The sequence below is a fragment of the Erythrolamprus reginae genome, chromosome 3 (assembly GCF_031021105.1).
Source record: "Erythrolamprus reginae isolate rEryReg1 chromosome 3, rEryReg1.hap1, whole genome shotgun sequence".
Lineage (NCBI taxonomy): Eukaryota > Metazoa > Chordata > Lepidosauria > Squamata > Dipsadidae > Erythrolamprus > Erythrolamprus reginae.
The window spans coordinates 35897767-35915993 of NC_091952.1; the positions used below are offsets into that span (position 1 = coordinate 35897767).

The 18227-nt window shown below is 38.9% G+C and overlaps 1 protein-coding gene across 2 annotated transcripts in view; it reads left to right on the forward strand.

Moving 5' to 3' along the window:
* PTPRT (protein tyrosine phosphatase receptor type T) overlaps positions 1–18227 on the forward strand; it is a 678043-nt gene that overhangs the window by 434369 nt on the left and 225447 nt on the right. For both annotated transcript variants that reach the window (XM_070744761.1, XM_070744762.1), the window contains exons 9-10: positions 9141–9437; positions 11707–11816. In XM_070744761.1, the coding sequence (XP_070600862.1) occupies positions 9141–9437; positions 11707–11816 (407 nt within the window). The remainder of the gene's footprint in view (positions 1–9140; positions 9438–11706; positions 11817–18227) is intronic.

Sequence of the window (18227 nt, forward strand, 5' to 3'; positions counted from 1 at the left end):
TCTTCTCCAACAATAGGCTATTATGCTGGGTTAATTCTGCCCTTCTAGGACATTTCAAGATGTCATTGTTCCATTAATATGTCTAATACTCAATCTTTGATACGGCATGTTAATGCTCAGTTTAAATAAAGCTCTCAAAATTTACAAAGTAGCATACATTGCCTTTTTCCAAAATTCTTACACTATTTGGAAAGACGTGCTGTTGCAGTGTGGTTTACTCCTCTTCTGATTGATGCCGATCTCCAGGCAATGCTCCAAGCTCTAGGCAGGATTCCCACCAGGATATGTGATTCATTGTAGCTTATGATCCTGGCAGCTGATTGAAAGTTCTCTTGCCTGCCAATCTTCAGATGTGGCCTCTGCTTCCCCATCTGTGTGCTGTTTGCTTATCACCTTTACTGCTACATCCTCCCCTTCCCCTCTCTTACTGTTTTTTTTTTAAGCTCAAAGACAGAATGGGATTGTTGTGATTCAGCCTGAGGCTGCTCAGGGACCAGCTGTGTCTCTGCTGGCTCCATGCCCGGAGGAGGATGACAGCGCAGAGGAGGGGGCTGAACAGTCGGATGGGGGAGAGGAGAGTCAGGAATGGGATGAAGGAGAACAGCATGACAGCCCCGGGGGGGGGGCTCTCCCCAGCCAGTAGCTTGGAGTCATTAGGTGATGACGCACAAGCTGTCATTGACATGAGACAGAGACGTTCAGAGCAACGAAAGGAGCAGTTAAAGAAATATTATCACCATTGAATTAGAAACAGCTGGGTTTGGGTGTGGTCCTCATCAGCAGGGTTTAAAAGGCAGGCAAGGCCTTGAAGCCATGTGGAGTGTTATCAATTGGAGTTGCGGTGACCTGTTTTGATTCTCAGCATCTCTGATCTTGGCTTGTGGCCTCGCAGTCTGGAAGACTCGTGGGAGGCATCTGTTTGCTATCTACAGCTTCGTCTTGGCAGCAAGAATCTGGTATTGCTTCATGGACTATTCCCTTCGTGTATATATTTGAAGTTCCAGTGTTTTTCCTGTTTGTAAGGACATTTTCTGTTACCTGTGTTTTCCTTGAATTATATAAACTGCCTTTGCCTTTTACCAGCGTGTCTGGCTTCTCTTTTTGGGTTGGTATTGGCTTCTGGAGTGACCCAGACAGAACAGGGATGAGGCTTCCTCTGGACCAGCACATCCTGGGAAACATGAGGATGTGGCTAAATGATCACGGGCAGCTGCAGCATCACTTAGATGTCTGTTATCATAGTTCTGGGGGAATGGGTGACTGCTTGACTGCAGCTACTTTTGAAAAGAGCAGTGAGAAACCCCAACTTCACTCGCTCACACGCAGCAACAGAACAAGTATGTTTACTGACTTTCTGCCTGCTGTGCCTAAAGGCTGCTCTGATGAAGGAGCAGTATGAGGTTGGAGAAGACAGTTGAGGAAGACAGCAAATGCAAAGGACAACAAAAAGAATCCTGCAGAGAAAGCACCTGCTGGATTACTCTTAACAGGCCTGCATAAACAGACCCCCCACCTTTCTACACTGCCTGGCCTTGGTATAACTCATTGTCCAGAAAGAGAAAGGAGATGGGTTCCTCAGATTGGAAACCTTTTTTTCCTGGGGGGGAGGGGGGAGAACAGAAGCAGAGACTGCATCAATAAGGACTTGCTTATATGCTCACAGCTGAGGTTGAAAGCTTATTGAGACTGATGATGCGAGAACAGGAAAACAATGCTCAAACTGCTACTTCCAGAAGAGTTCCTTGGTGAGACATTTTATTTTGAATGTTGCTTTCAATTCTTGACTGCTGAGGCTCCAAAGAGTTTCCTTTTGTTTAAAATCTTTGCCCCTGAATGCTGAAGGAACTGTGAAGAAGAAACTTCAGTAGGCTCTGTAAATCTGTAAAGAGTCCAGCTTTGCCTTCATTGGTCAGCTCCCCATCTTCAAGAATCTGGAAGAAAAAGGTCATTAGCACCAATTGATTGAGTTCCTAATGGGCCTACTCACATAGATTACACTGGTTTCAGATTACACAGTTATAATTACAAAAGCCATGATGGTACCATGCATACTTTATCCCAATAGCCTAGGCCAGTGATGGTGAACCTATTTACCCTCAGGTGCCGAAAGAGCGAGGATGCACGCTATCACGCATGCACGAGTGCCCATGTTCATAATTCAATGCCTGGGGAGGGCGAAAACAGCTTCCCCTACCCCCATGGAGGCCCTCTGGGAACTGGGAATGGCCTGTTTCCCAACTTCTGGTGGGCCCAGTAGGCTTGTGTTTCACCCTCTCCAGGCTCCAAAGGGTTCCCTGGAGCTGGGGGAGGGTAAAACGCCCTTCCCCATCCCCCAGAGGATCTCTGGAAGCCACAAATGCCCTTCCAGAGCCTCTGTGTGAGCCAAAAATCAGCTGGCTGGCACATGCATACATGTTGGAGCTGAGCTAGGGCAACGGCTCATGTGACAGCAAATATGGCTCCGCATGGCACCTATGCCATAGGTTCGCCATCACTGGCCTAGGCAGAGTGGTTGAATCTTGTTCTGAAAGTGAGTGACATAGACTATTTAAACTAATTGCTGGGCAGATTGAGGGTTTGACAGGTTTTCTGTACATGTTTTTTTAAAATATATTATTCTTATACGGGGAAAAATATTTTAAATTTCATGTTACTTGCCCAAATAATCATTTCCCTTAATCTGTAAAGAAAAGATCAGAAAGAAATAAAAAGGTGATGCAGGAAGCAACTTATTTCAGCTGGGGGGAAAAGATTGATTTTTGCATTTTTGCACTTTTTTACGTGTAAAACGTCATGCTAAGAATCCCTATTTTATTAATTGTTTTATGTACATATGCATTTGTGGTTTCTTCAGTATTATGAGAATTATGGGACGGAAATGCTATCTATCTCTACATGAGAAAACTCTATTAGTTTAACTGAAACATGTAGATTTAAAATTATTTAGTTATTATAGTTATTATTTAGTTTGAACAGATATTCAGAATGAAACTGAAAATGTTGAACCTTATTTTTTTAAAAATCAAGATTTGAACTCCTAAAGTGTGGTTGCACGGATAAACTAGTTTCATTGATTAAAGAATGATTCATTGCAGGTAACAGATTTTCAAAATGTGCTACACTGGTTGAAGGCCATATAACAATTGTAAAAAAAACTTAGAAAAGATGTTAAACAACACTGCAACTTTTTTTCCTGTCTGATGTGACTCTAAAATTTAAGATTATCTATAGTACGTATGTCAAGCAAATCTGAAATAGTCACCATTTTACATTCTCGTTACTAACTTGTAACTGATAATTTGTTACTACAGTAGGATTAAATTTTTAATGTTTAATTTAGGCACAATACATTTGCAAAACTGGTGTTAAAGAATGTGAACTAGTGTTATTGACATATACAACTGTGGTTTATTCAGCAAACCATACTCTGATAAACCACAGATTAATGCAAGTACAAATGTAATTAGAATGAAACTTTAATGTCTTTGCTGTACTGTATATCTTAAAATAAAGAATTTCTTTAAATGGTCTCACGAACACAAATTGCTTTCCCTCCATGTGAGAAATACAGTACTGTTGAATTGATTTTTGTTTAAAAAAAAACCAACATTTAAAATAAATGTGACAATATAGGTTTTATTAAAAAACAAGGCATCAAGTTTGTAGATAGAAACAGTGCAGCAATTGTTCAAAGGATCTATTCCTTATTTATAAGCAAATTAGCAGAATAGTTTTTGTTTTGTTTCCTGAAGGTAGGTCAGTATACTTGGTGATACGCCAACCTTATTTATTTATTTATTGGATTTGTATGCCGCCCCTCCCCTTATGTGGGCTTTTAAAACAGTTTCTGAATTTGAAATACTTTTTGTAAAAGTTGGGTTATGTTTTCATTTCTGATATACCAGACAAGCTGTGCCAAAACTGGCTTGAACTGCTTTTATTGTATGGGTGGAATTGAGGTTACTAACATAGGACATTTTTCCCCGTCTTGCTAAAAAGTGTATAAACACTTTGATTGACTAGTGCCGTTATGGCAATAGTGGTAAATATATATGGATTTAACAGTTTACTGCACACTTTGCAGTAGAGGTATGTGGAATGCAAATGTAAAGATATGAATTAAAGGATGAAATGAAAGATATGAAACTTGATTGTGTGAAAAGAGGTCAAAAGGAAGGATGTAATAGATTAGAATGAAGGAGATCTAATCTTGTGGAATGGAATGCACCTGAATATTTCTATGGAAATAAGTGTTGGTTAATTATGAATGAAAAAGGTAAAAATGCACGTCAGAAAATATGAACTGGTACCATCATAGGTTGTTGTGGATGGATGTTAATTTTTAGGTTAATGATAGTGCTGATTTTAAATAATATGGTAGTTGGCATGGAGGGTTGGCTGAAAAAGAGACCTTTTTTAAAAAAAGAAAAGCATCATTGGGTCATTTGAAGCTTTAGGCATTAATGGAAATAGTGAATACTGAGCATCTGAGTAGAATGTTTATTTACTTTGAATAACTTGCTTAAGCAAATATATATACAATTCAAAGTGTTGGTTATGACCTATAAAGCCCTTCATGCCATCGGACCAGATTATCTCCGGGACCGCCTTCTGCCACATGAATCCCAGCGACCAGTTAGGTCCCACAGAGTTGGCCTTCTCCGGGTCCCGTCGACTAAGCAATGTCGTCTGGCGGGACCCAGGGGAAGAGCCTTCTCTGTGGTGGCCCCAACCCTCTGGAACCAGCTCCCCCCAGATATCAGAGTTGCCCCCACCCTCGTTGCCTTTTGCAAGCTCCTTAAAACCCACCTGTGTCATCAGGCATGGGGGAATTGAAATTTCCCTTCCCCCTAGGCTTATAGAATTTATACATGGTATGTTTGTATGTATGAGTGGTTTTTTAAATTGGGGTTTTTTAGATTGTTTTTAATATTAGATTTGTTGACATTGTCTTTTTATATTGTTGTTAGCCGCCCCGAGTCTTTGGGGCGGCATACAAATCTAATAAATAATAATAGTAATAATAATAATAATAATAATAATAATAATAATAATAATAATAATATATTTAAAAATAATAGGGTGAATGAAGAAGCATAATGCTTTTAGTGAAGGATGCAAAGATGGCAAAAGATTCTGAGTGTAGGTCAGGCTGCTTTTTGATAATATTAAGAGATCTGGGGGGAGGATGAGAAATAGCAACAAACAACATAAAATCAACACACACCAGTTAATTTATTTTTCTAATGCAGAAGTTTATTCCATAAACAGGTTTGTAAATGGGAAGATCTGTAGATCCTAGTTTTGTTTTCACATGTGAGATGTAGCTCAGTAATTTTCAGGTCACTCTTAGTGTATTGTGGTGATACCTTTCCCTTGGTTCCCTCAGGAAGGGACATATAGATCGAGACATAAAATTATTGGGTTGAATTTTGCACAGTTTTTTTTTAAAGTTATATTCAAGACACGACTATGGTGCTTTATAATAAGAAGTTATTTTAATTTTCAAGGGCTCCCAGTATCTATTATGTGGGATGAGTGGTTAAATAAATCATACAAATAAATGTATGAATTTGTAAAGCAAAGAAAACCAAATCAAAGTAACTAATTTATAAAACAATCACAAACATAAATGCTACATTTAGTAAGGTCCACTGACAACTAGGTTGGAACTACCCTGGAGGGGTGGTGAAGAAGGGAGACACTGTCAGATTTCCTGGAAGGGGTGGCAACACCCACCCCCCACCCCCAGCCAACACCAGAGCTCCCAACTGGTGGCAGCTGGGAAACGATTCATCATCCAGCTGCGGTGGCCACAAATGGATAGATTGTTTACTGAAGAGTGAAATCACCTGAGAAGGAAGATATAAGATTATGTGCTGGGGAGAATAGAAAATAGAAAGCTGGTGAGTGTATATTTCCAATAGAAGCTTAAAACAGACTGTTGGGAAAGACTTAAAGGGGAACAAAATGACAGGACATTTGGACACTGGCTATCTAATCAACTGGAACCATATAGAAATTTAAAAAGAAAGTGGAATCGAAATTCATGCCCATCTTTGGGGGGGTCTCAGAACTTCATTAAATTTGTTGTGACTATTCAAAAACTTTGCAAAGAAGATGAAATAAGGATACTTTTCGGATAGAATTGATTTAAAATATATATGAATTTTGGAATAGGGAAACAAATTTGCAGAGACTGTGTGACATTTACTGGTTGGACTTGGAGGACTTAATATCTTAATGGACTTCATGACAGCTGTTGGCCTTTAATAAGAAAAAAAACTTTGCAAAATTACAGAAATATAACTAATTTGTTATTGTACATAAAGACATCTTGGATTTACATAATTTCAATATCAAAAGATCAGAAGGATTTAGAGTTTGAACAACCTAACTGCTGTAACAGGTAGCATTTCTTTTAAAAGAACAAAACTGAAAAGGCTGTGAAACAACAATCGTTAGCAATTGGTATAATTGCAAAAATTGTGAATTTTGATACTGAGATACGGAAAGAAGTAACTATGAAGAATTTATGGCAATTTTGAAAGAGACTTATTTAGTTATAAAAGGTGTTCGAAAGGATCTGAAAAGAAGCTTTTGGGGACTTGGAGAGGGCAAAGAAAAGGAAAAAGATCTAGAGGACAACAATGATGGTAATGCGGATTTAGAGAAAATAATGACAATAAAGACGAAATTAATGAGCAAGAAGACAAGGAAGAAAAGGAAGTAGACAAGAGCAACCAGACTGATGAATATGCTTGGATTTACAGTAGCAAAAGAAAAGGCATTCTGAATGGACAAATGGATGAGCATGATGAAACTTATGATGATTACACTGGGTTTTGCAGTGACAAAAAGAGACTAGGGGAAAAATATTGATATTGAGGAAACCACTTAAAATAGAAGAGGGAAATATAGAGAAGAGATTAAGAAGACATAAACATAGAATTAGGCAAATATTAATACAAGGGGAGAAAAGCTTGGAGGGAAAGAAGCTGGGACAATAAAGATAAAAGGAAGAAAAAAGATATTAAGAAAAAGAGAAGGGAAAACTAAAGAAAATGGATGATTGAAGATATAGAAAACGGATTTCTCTCATCTCTTTCATTTAAAAAATATTTTAATATAGTTATTACTAATAGGGAATAAGACTTAACTAAAAGATTAAAGATTAGAAAGAAGGGGTATAAGTTTAGATTGAATAACAATGTGATTATTGATTTTTTTAAAAAAAGATTATCATTGTAGCATTATTAGGTTGTAGCACTATACACACACACAAACATACACATACTCACATACTCATATATATATATTGATTGTATCAAATGAATTATTACAAGAAAGCATAAATTCTAAAATTATTAAATTTTATATAAGATGTCTGATATATGATGAGAACACTTTGTAAACATGATAATACAATGAATGGAATTTGAGGATTATTTATGTCATTGAAGTAAATACGATGTAAAAGTGAACAAGAACAAGAATTATTGGCTTGAGATTTTAAGATAAATTGAAAAATACAAAGTGGATTATCCATTGGGCATTTGGAACTGGTTATAATAGGGAAATAGACAAACAAGGGTAAGTAAAGATACTAAGAAGAGAGGGAGAAATAAGGCTTAAAATTAAGAAGCACAAGAAATAATAATTAGCTAGTAAAATTGCATCATAGCAATGTTTTAAGAATAAAAATTGAATTAATCGGTGGTTGACCCAAGAGACAAACTAGGGGATTAGGTGGTATTAGAGTGGTGTAATATATGCCAAGGTTATAGAAACTATAAACATAAAAATGAAACAAAAATAATTATTTGAGAAGTGGCACTGTTAGTATAAAAATATGAAACATAATATCAATCTGCCAAATATAAGTTGAGCTGGGATGAGAGACACTCAGAGAATGGCATCAGAGAGAGGAAGAAAAAGTAGAAGAGGGAGGTAGAAGAGAAGGAGTGGAAAGAAGTAGAAAATATAGAGATAATAGAGAGATGAAAAATGGAGGGAAGGAGAAGGGGAGAGAAGGAGTAAGAAAGTAGGAAGAGGGGATGGAGTTTGAGGAAAGGGAGTATAGAGACCGACTGAAAAACGAGAGTTGAAAAAGGTGCAAAATAAGGTATTTTTAATGAAATATTGAAAATGTATATGTATCTTGTTGACATATTTTAAGGTATATGTGTTTTTTTTTATAAAAATGGAATTTGTGAAGAAAAATACAAATACATTTCAAAAAAGAAAATGGACGCCAGCCAAACTCCAGGGGCATTGAGGAGGCTAGTCATAAGAACAGGAGCTATAGTGAATGAAATTCCCTTTGTCCTCCTGAGATGGAGGTACCTTAATTATGCTTTTGCACAATGAAAACATAATAAAATTCTGTTTGAAGTAGAACATACTTAAGATCCAAAGCATAAAAAGCTGGAAAATCAGCATTTTGAATTGTTCTCAGAAACCTATCAGCAGCCGCATTATTGCTAATGTGTTGTTATAAGGCCACAATAGCTCTTAAATATGAGGAAATGGACTCTCACATTCTGTACGAAATGCAGTTTCTTGGCAATCTTTAAATTAGCCCTGTGTAAAATACTATGCAATGTTATAGCTTTGAAGTGTTAAGGACATCAGTTGCTGTTATCAAAGGCACTTGTTCCAGATAAGCTATACCAGATGAAGGTGGCAGGTTTCTCTGTCCAGTGTTCACATGCAAATCCACCAGATGCTTTCATTTTTCATCAGGACAGATGGAAAAGGGGGGATATGATTGAAACATTTAAATATATTAAAGGGTTAAATAAGGTCCAGGAGGGAAGTGTTTTTAATAGGAAAGTGAACACAAGAACAAGGGGACACAATCTGAAGTTAGTTGGGGGAAAGATCAAAAGCAACATGAGAAAATATTATTTTACTGAAAGAGTAGTAGATCCTTGGAACAAACTTCCAGCAGACGTGGTAGATAAATCCACAGTAACTGAATTTAAACATGCCTGGGATAAACATATATCCATCCTAAGATAAAATACAGAAAATAGTATAAGGGCAGACTAGATGGACCATGAGGTCTTTTTCTGCCGTCAGACCTCTATGTTTCTATGTTTCTATCAACTAAAGCATTATATATTTTCCCTCCACAGATCCAGTTCATGGTCCTCAGAATGTAGAGGTTGTAGACATCCGATCACGACAGTTGACTTTACAATGGGAACCTTTTGGTTATGTTGTGACTCGTTGCCACAGCTATAACTTGACAGTTCATTACCAGTATATATTCAACCAACAGAAATACGAAGCAGAGGAATTAATTCAGACATCATCACATTACACGTTGCGAGGATTACGACCTTTCATGACCATCCGATTGAGGTTGTCTCTTTCCAATCCAGAAGGCAAGATGGAGAGTGAAGAATTGGTGGTACAAACAGAAGAGGATGGTATGAAATAAACTTCTTTCTATTTAAATTGTTTGAGAGAGGAAAGAGAATTAAAAAACACTTAAAGTAAGATTTCACTGGTAGATAAAAAAGGGAAACAAATATGTTTCACAGCTCATTCCAAAATAGACTATAATTGAATTTTGAGAAAATAAACCTCTGAAAAGTGTTGCAAAGTAAAATTATTCATAATTCTAAACATAATGAAGCTTCCCATATTGCTTTTTTGGGATTAGTTCTGCTTACATCTTAACAAAATCAATAACTATATGTGTTGGGAGATTTTGGTTGTCTTCTCTAAATATATGTCAAAATGTTTCAGGTGTGTTTTCTTAAAAGGTGCTTAAGAATAAATGTTCAAGGGGCTGTCAAAATTGATAATTAATGCATTTAAAAAGATTTCAGATTAATAGATAATGGACTAAATAGGCATCTGAATGACAGTAGTTATTCCTTATTGCTATTTACTGGTTATTTCTTTAATAGGTCATTCTTCAAGGTGGGTAAGGGTTCAAGAGAAGGAAAAGAATTAAAGATCTATATGTTAATTAAACAAATTTATTTATATTTCATATTTCTAAACTGTCCATCTCCCTCAGATAGAAGCTATTTATTATTAGTTATTTATTAATTGGAATTGTATGCTGTCCCTCTCCGTGGACTTGGGGTGGCTCACAACATATCAAAGAGCAATATCTGAAATCCAATTAATATAAATAACTAATCTAAAACCATTCTAAAAAAGCTAAAACATTAAAAATCATTCATTCAGATTCAGACCACAGATATACCACATACTCATTGGCCAGAGGCTAGGGTCTAGTGACCCCAAGCCTGGCAGCATAAATAGGTTTTTAGTTTCTTGCGAAAGGCGAGGAGGGTGGGGGCAGTGTGAATCACTGGGGGGAGCTGATTCCAGAGGGCTGGGCCCCCCACTGATAAGGCTCTTCCCCTAGGCCCCGCCAAGCGGCATTGTCTAATTGACGGGACCTGGAGAAGGCCAACTCTGTGGGACTTAACCGGATGCTGGGATTCATGCGGCAGGAGGCGGTCCTGCAAGTAATCCGGTCTGATGCCATTTAGGGCTTTATAGGTCATAACCAGTGAAGGGCTACCAAATATGTGCACACCTTTGGAGGTCCATGACTGCTTGCGCGGCTTCATTCTGCCCAATTTGTAGTTTCCGAATGCTCTTTGAGGTAGCTTCATGTAGAGAGCATTGCAGTAGTCAAACCTCAAGATGATAATGGCATGAGTGACTGTGAGTAGAGACTCCCTGACCAGATAGGACAGCAACTGATGCACCCAGTGAACCTGGGCAAATGCCCCCCTCGCCACAGCCAAAAGATGATGGTCCAATATCAGCTGTGAGTTGAGGAGGATGCCCAAGTTGCAAACCCTTTTTGAGGGGGTCAAAAGTCCACCCCCAGGGTAATGGTAATGGATAGAGCTGCCCTCGGGAGGCAGAACCCACAGCCAGTCTGTCTTGTTGGGATTGAGTTTGAGCCTATCTCTTTCTTGAAGTGAGTAACCTAGATCAGGGATCCCCAACCCCCAGGCTGTGAATGTGAGTGGTGGGTGCATGTGTGAATCTGCAAAGCTCCATTTATGCAGGTGGCAGGCATGTGCAAAACCATCCCGTCTTCACTCACCGACATCACCACCACCACCACCACCATCACCATGCAAAACTGGAAAGATCGGGGATTATTGACCTAGTTAGTCGAACCCAAACAAAACCAAGTACTGCAATTTTATTTTAACATGTCCATATGGAACATCCTTGCTTAATGTCCACTCATTCAGTAACTAGTCAAAATTGCGGAATGAATAGTAATTATGATGAATCCTCACTTATTTCAATTTTTGTGTCCCTGTGGTTACATGACTGCCATTTGCAATCTTGTTTTCTGCTTTACTACAAGCAGTCAATGGAGAAACTGAGAGAAGATTACAAATTAATGGCCCATGGTGACTCATTTAACAGAGGCAATTGGAAATGCGAGAATTTCTGTCATCAAGTGATGCAGTCACATGACTTTATGATTCTGCCACTTATCAATGGAAATTTGGGTCTTGATGACTATTATTAAAGGAGGATTATCTGTTATTTACAATTCACTTGTATTATTGTGGCACACAAATTTGTACATGGTTTGGGAAAAATTGCACACTTTTTTGTCAGAAATAGGAGTGAACATTGTGATGTTAGGTTATAGAGAAAAAAAATGAAATATTATGATTTACAAAGTTTTCATTTTATTTTTAGTTCCTGGAACTGTTCCCCTTGAATCTATTCAGGGAGGACCCTTTGAAGAGAAGATCTATGTTCAGTGGAAACCACCCAATGAAACCAATGGAATAATTACTCTCTATGAGGTAAGATAGAATGGATGCCTCAAACTGTACTTCTTCTATCCCTATGATGGATTTTGTAGTTACCTTTTGAGTGTTGATTATTATGGCATGTTGTCATTTGGATAAAAGGATTGTAGTGTTTGAGTGAACAGTTATGCATTGATTTCACCTTTGAGGAATATATAATGTAATGCAGGGATTTGAATGACTGGTGTCTTACAACTCCTTAACTCAAATACCCCGATGCTTGTACCAAAGAAAATCCACGCTCTTTACTTTTGCTTGTAATTGATGGTATAGTAGTAGATATATAAAGAAATCTTAGTTATGAAATGAGAATGACTTATAGTGATATATCAAGGCAAACATACCTACAGTTCAGTTGAAAAACCAAGTGAAAGACTTTTGAAAATGGAATAGGATATTTTGTATTGTGTTGAATTCTAGTCTCTTATATGGTTACAGTAGTTCCATTGAAATGTCTCTGCTATGAAAGCAGATGGCAGAAGGTTGGGGGTATGCAGCAAGGTTAATGTGCTGAGCCTTTCACATCTGGAAACATGATTTTCCAAAGTGGTTTGGGTCAAAGGAAAAAACTGAATTGAATACTTTCAGCTGAGTCTCGGTGGATCTTTGTGCATGTCACTGAAAAGCTTCCACTGTTTGTTGAAACTAGCAATCTGTGCAGAAGACATTTTCCATTGTGTTTTTTACACTGCTGACCAGAGTATTTTAGGTTACAAGATGAGGAATGCAGCATATCTAACCCGAAATTAAATTCTGACAGCATCATTGCCACTAGGATACCAGGTCCTTAAATAACAAGTTACATCTCTACAAAAGATGTCCAGTTAAAGAAAACATAAAACCTCTTTGAATACTTTAAATACTCTAAGTTCTTTTAATGTAATTGAAATATTTACAATGGGAATTTGGATGATCTGGTGTTATAAAAATTACCAGGAAAAATTACAATATAGGTGGTCATCAACTTATGACCATGATTGAACCCAGTGTTTCTACTGTTAAATGAGACATTTGTGAAATAATTTTTGCCCCATTTTATTACCTTTCTTGCCACAGTTGTTAATTCACTGCAATTGTTAAGTTAGTGACCCTGTTTTTAATTGAATCTGGCTTCTCCGCTGACTTTGTCATAAGGCCACAAAAGCTGATCACATGACCCCAAAACACTGCAACTATCATAAATGAGTCGGTTACCAAGAGTCTGAATTTTGATCACATGACCATGGGGATGTTGTAACATTCATAAATGTGAAAAATGGTCTTCAGTCACTTTTTTCAGTGCCTTTATAACATTGAGCAGTCACTAAATAAGTCCAGATCTATCTGTACAGGCATTTTTAATACTTCTGTATTCTTGCCAAGAAAACTAATGATCATACTTCTAAAGTTGAGCTAGGGGGAAAAAATAAGATTTGACTTTTTTCCTTAAATATTTATGTATGGCAGCAAAATAAACTCGCTTGTCTATAATAGCATTTACAAAGTGGATGAGAACCCCACGGGGAATGCGAAAGGAAAGTTTCTAGAGCTTGGAGTACTGCTGGAGGTGTTAGGTAGTGATAAAAGATACCGTATCTCCCTTTTTGTCAGCAAAATAATTTATGTTGGATGTAATCTATTGGGTGGCAAGGAGAGAAGGCTTAGATAAAGTGTTATGCTTTGCAGAGAATTCTGGGAGTTGAACTGAGACAGAAATATTTTTAAAAAGATTCTAACTCTTGTCTACTTAGGGGAAACCTGATAGCAGTTTTCCAATACTATTACAGGGAAGTGAGAAACAATTTATTCTCTATAGCACTTGACTATAAGTCCTTGGAGAGGGACAGCATACAAATCCAATTAATAAATAAATAAATTAATACATAAGAAGCAATGGGTAGAAACTTGTCAGAGAAGATCCGACTTGGAAATAAGGAGGAATTTCCTGATGTTGAGAATGATAATCAGTGGAACAGCTTGCCTCTCAGAGTTGTGTGTGGAAGTTGCTGGAGGTTTTCAAGAAAAGATTGCACAACCATTTGTCTGGGATGATATAAGGACTCCTGCCTTGGGCAGGTGATTGAACAAGAAACCCCCAAGGCCCTTCCAGACCTATGATTCTAAGTGGAAACACTTTTAATGAAATGTTGTTCTTCATTGCAAATCTTTGTAATACAGATCACGCAGTGTCTGATACAGCAGAATCCAAGGAAGAACCTACAACTGTACGTGGAATTGGAATAGCAATAGCAATAACCAATTTGTTGGAAGATTCCCAGAGTCCTTTGAGAGTTGGGTGGGGTGGGTGGGATGGTATGCATGAGGTGAATGGGAATGGCATGAATGACACATTTGGCCTACCTGGCAATAGAGAGGCAGAAGAGGAGGGGGTGCCTCTCTCTGAGGTGGCAGAGGGTCAGAATATCCTGGTGCTGCTGGGGAGAGGCAGATGTGGTGGGAGCCACGGAGCTAGCCATTCATGGGGAAGAAGAGATGGCTGCTTAATAGCGATCCCTTGTTCCAGCCCCGTGAGCTCAACCCAGGGTACTGGTGACGAGTGTAATCCTGGCCCTGGGCTCAGGCTGCTGCTACTCAATGCCAGGTCGGTGGTAAATAAAGTTCTCCTCATCTGGGATCTGATCCTGGAGGAGGAGGCCAACCTGGCATGTGTGACTGAAACCTGGCTGAGCCCAGAGGGAGGAGTATGGCATCAGCCTCGACCTCAGGGAAGAAGGGGAGTGGCTATTATACTCAGGGAGAGCCTTTCCCTGCATGGACTCGTTGCTCCTGAGATTGCAGATTGTGAGTCCATCCTGGTGAAGTTGGACTTAGGGGTTCAGGTGGGCTTGTTGCTCACATACCTGCCTCCCAGCTGTGTGTGAACAGCCATGCCTGTGCTGCTCAAGGAGGTAGCCGGGTTGGTAGTGGAGTTCCCCGGACTTATTGTCTTGGGGGACTTTAACCTACCGTCACTCAGTGAAACCTCTGGGCTACCGCAGGAGTTCATGGCCACCATGACAGCCATGTGCCTGACTCAAGTTGTACAGGGTCCGACTCACGAGGAGGAACACACACCCAACATGGTATTCCTCTCGGAGCAATTGAGTAATGGTCTGAGACTAAGGGGCTTAGAAGTGCTGCCTTTGTCATGGTCAGACCATTTTCTGCTGTGGCTTGACTTCTTGGCTCCAATCCTCCCCTACAGGGAGGCAGAACCGATTAGGTGGTTCCACCCAAGACGCCTGATGGACCCAGAGGGCTTTCAAAGGGCACTTGGGGTTATACCAGATGCACTCGTCCACAGTTTGGCGGAGTCTCTTGCTGTGGCCTGGAATAAGGCTGTGCCGGAGGCTCTTGACCAGATTGTGCCATTGCGACCTCTCTCTGGCACTAGACCCCAGATAGCTCCTTGGTTTACCGAGGAGCTCCGGGAGTTGAAACACCAGAAAAGACATCTAGAGAAGCGATGGAGGAAGAGTAAGTCTGTGTCCGATCGAACACTTGTAAGAGCTCATATTAAGACTTACAAAGTGGTGCTCAAGGCAGCAAGATGCATTGTTTTTTTAACCATTGGATTTATATTTTGTATTCCTGTTGTGAGCCGCTCTGAGTCTTCGAAAAGGAGTGGCATACAAATCTAAATAATAATAATAATAATAATAATAATAATAATAATAATAATAATTTCAATTCAATTCAATTCAATTCAGTTATTTTCTTTGCTTTATTGGACAGGTGTGATTGGACACACAAAGATTTTGTCTTTGATGCATAAGCTCTCAGTGTACATAAAGAAAAAGTAAAATATATTTATCGAGAATCATGATACAACACACATTGATGGTCATAGGATACTAATAAGCAATCGAATCATACCAAGAAACAATAAAGTGATATAAATTGTAAAGATACAAGCAACATGATTATAGCCATAAGTTGGAAGAGATAGGTAATAAGAAGGATGAGAAGAATAATGGTAACACAGTGGTACCTCTACTTAAGAACTTAATTCATTCCATGACCAGGTTCTTAAGTAGAAACGTTCTTAAGTAGAAGCAATTTTTCCCATAGGAATCAATGTAAAAGCAAATAATGTGTGCAAACCCATTAGGAAAGAAATAAAAGCTCGGAATTTGAGTGAGAGGAGGAGGAGGAAGAAGAAGAAGAGGAGGAGAACAGTTGCTGCCAAAGGAAGAAGGTGAGGTTAGTGCCCCCTTTTGCTTTTCCGTGCCCAGACGCTCCAGGAGGCAACCTCGCGCCAGGTGTATGGGAGGCAGCACGAGGGAGTCACCACAGCGAAGTCACCACAGCGAAGCGCCCAGAGAAAGCAAAATGCTCCCATTTGCTTTAGGCTGCCAAAGCCTCCTTAAGTGCCACCAAAAAGGCTCCTCTGGTAGCCCAGAAAAGCCCGAGATGGCTGGGATTAAAGGGGGAATGGCAAGAAACTGGCTGGGCCTTCATGCCGCTCTCAAATTTCCTGGAAAGTTTTTCCAGGCTCGGGTTCTTAAGTAGAAAATGGTTCTTAAGTAGAGGCAAAAAAATCTTGAGCACCTGGTTCTTATCTAGAAAAGTTCTTAATTAGAGGCGTTCTTAAGTAGAGGGGTACAGTCTTAGTAAATAATTTGACAGTGTTGTGGGAATTAATTGGCATTCATGAAGAAAACTGTCCTTGTATCTAGTTCTGGTATGTAGAGCCCTACAATGTCCTTTTGAGGATAGAAGTTGAAACAATTTATGTCCAGGATGTGAGAGATGTGTAGATAATGTATTTTCACAGCCCTCTTTTTGACTCATGCAGTATATAGGTCCTCAATGGGAGTAATTGTTTTTTCTGCAGTTCTGATTGTCCTCTGAAGTCTGTGTCTGTCTTGTTTGGTTACAGAGCCAAATCAGACAGCTATAGCAGTGCAGATGACAGACTCAATAATTCCTCTGTAGAACTGAATCAGCAGATCCTTGGGCAATTGAACTTTCTGAGTTGGCACAGAAAGAACATTCTTTGTTGTGGTTTTTTGATGATGTTTTTGATGTTAGGTGTCCATTTTAAGTCTTGAGATATGATAGATCCTAGAAACTTGAAAGTCTCTACTGTTGATACTGTATTGTTTAATATTGTAAGAAGCAGTAGTTTAGGAGGGTTTCTCCCAAAATCTACCACCATTTCTACGGTTTTGAATATGTTTAGTTCAAGATTGTTCTTGTTGCACTACAAAGCTAGTTGTTCAATCTCCTGTCTGTATGCAGATTAATTGTTGTCTTGAATGAGACCAATCACTGTTATATCATCTATACATTTTGATTGTTTCTTATGCAGTAAACTCTAAAATGTGTATGTTTGGTTTTTAATAAGGGTTTTTAGTTATTTTTAAATATTAGATTTGTTATATGCTGTTTTTATTATTGTTAGACGCCCCGAGTCTACGGAGAGGGGCGACATACAAATCTAATAAATAAATAAATAAATTTAGAAAGCTAGATTCACAGCATATGAAGGAAGCCCTCTATACATTTATAAATGTTCTATTCATGGTAAACTAGATTGAACTCACAATCTCGATTTTATGTTCTGTATGTTCTATAAGAAAAACTATATGCACATTTTAATATAATCAAAAGTGCTAAATCCTCATCATAATTAGTTGTGGATGTACAGTATTGTATATATGGAAACTGAAAGGAATTGCCTTTGTGTAAAAAACAGTGAAGATGACAGCGATAATAATACAATATTATTATATTTAGTTTTTCAATTTCTATGCTGCCCAACTCACTAGTGACTTTATAGATCAGTGATGGCAAACTTATGGCATAGGTGCCACAGGTGGCATGCGGAGCCATATCTGCTGGCACACAAACCATTGCCCTAGCTTAGCTCTAATGTGCACGTGTGTGCCAACCAGCTGTTTTATGGCTCACGCCGAGGCTCTGAGAGGGCGATTTGGCTTCCAGAGAGCCTCCAGGGAGATAGGAGAGGGCATTTTTACCCTCCCCTGGCTCCAGAGAAGCCTTTGGAGCCTGGGAAGGGCGAAACACGAGCCTACTGGGAAGTAGTTGGGAAACAGGCCATTTCCAGCCTCCAGAGGGCCTCCGGGGTTATGGGGGAAGCTGCTTTCGCCCTCCCCAGGCATTGGATTATGGGTGTGGGCACTCACGCACGCATGATAGCGCATGCCCACGCTCTTTCAGCACCCAAGGGAAAAAAGGTTTCCCATCACTGCTATAGATAAACAGAGAGTATTCCTCTTTTGTGCAACAAAAGCACAAAAAATATCTTCAATTATATTGTTGTAGCTTCTACTGACATTTTGACTAATTTTAGAAACTCCCTGATCCAAGCTATCCATATCAGAATTGAAATTAATAGGATTTGTATTTGATTTTTCCATAATAGAAGTATCTTGGCTTCTCCACCTGTGAAATGCCAGA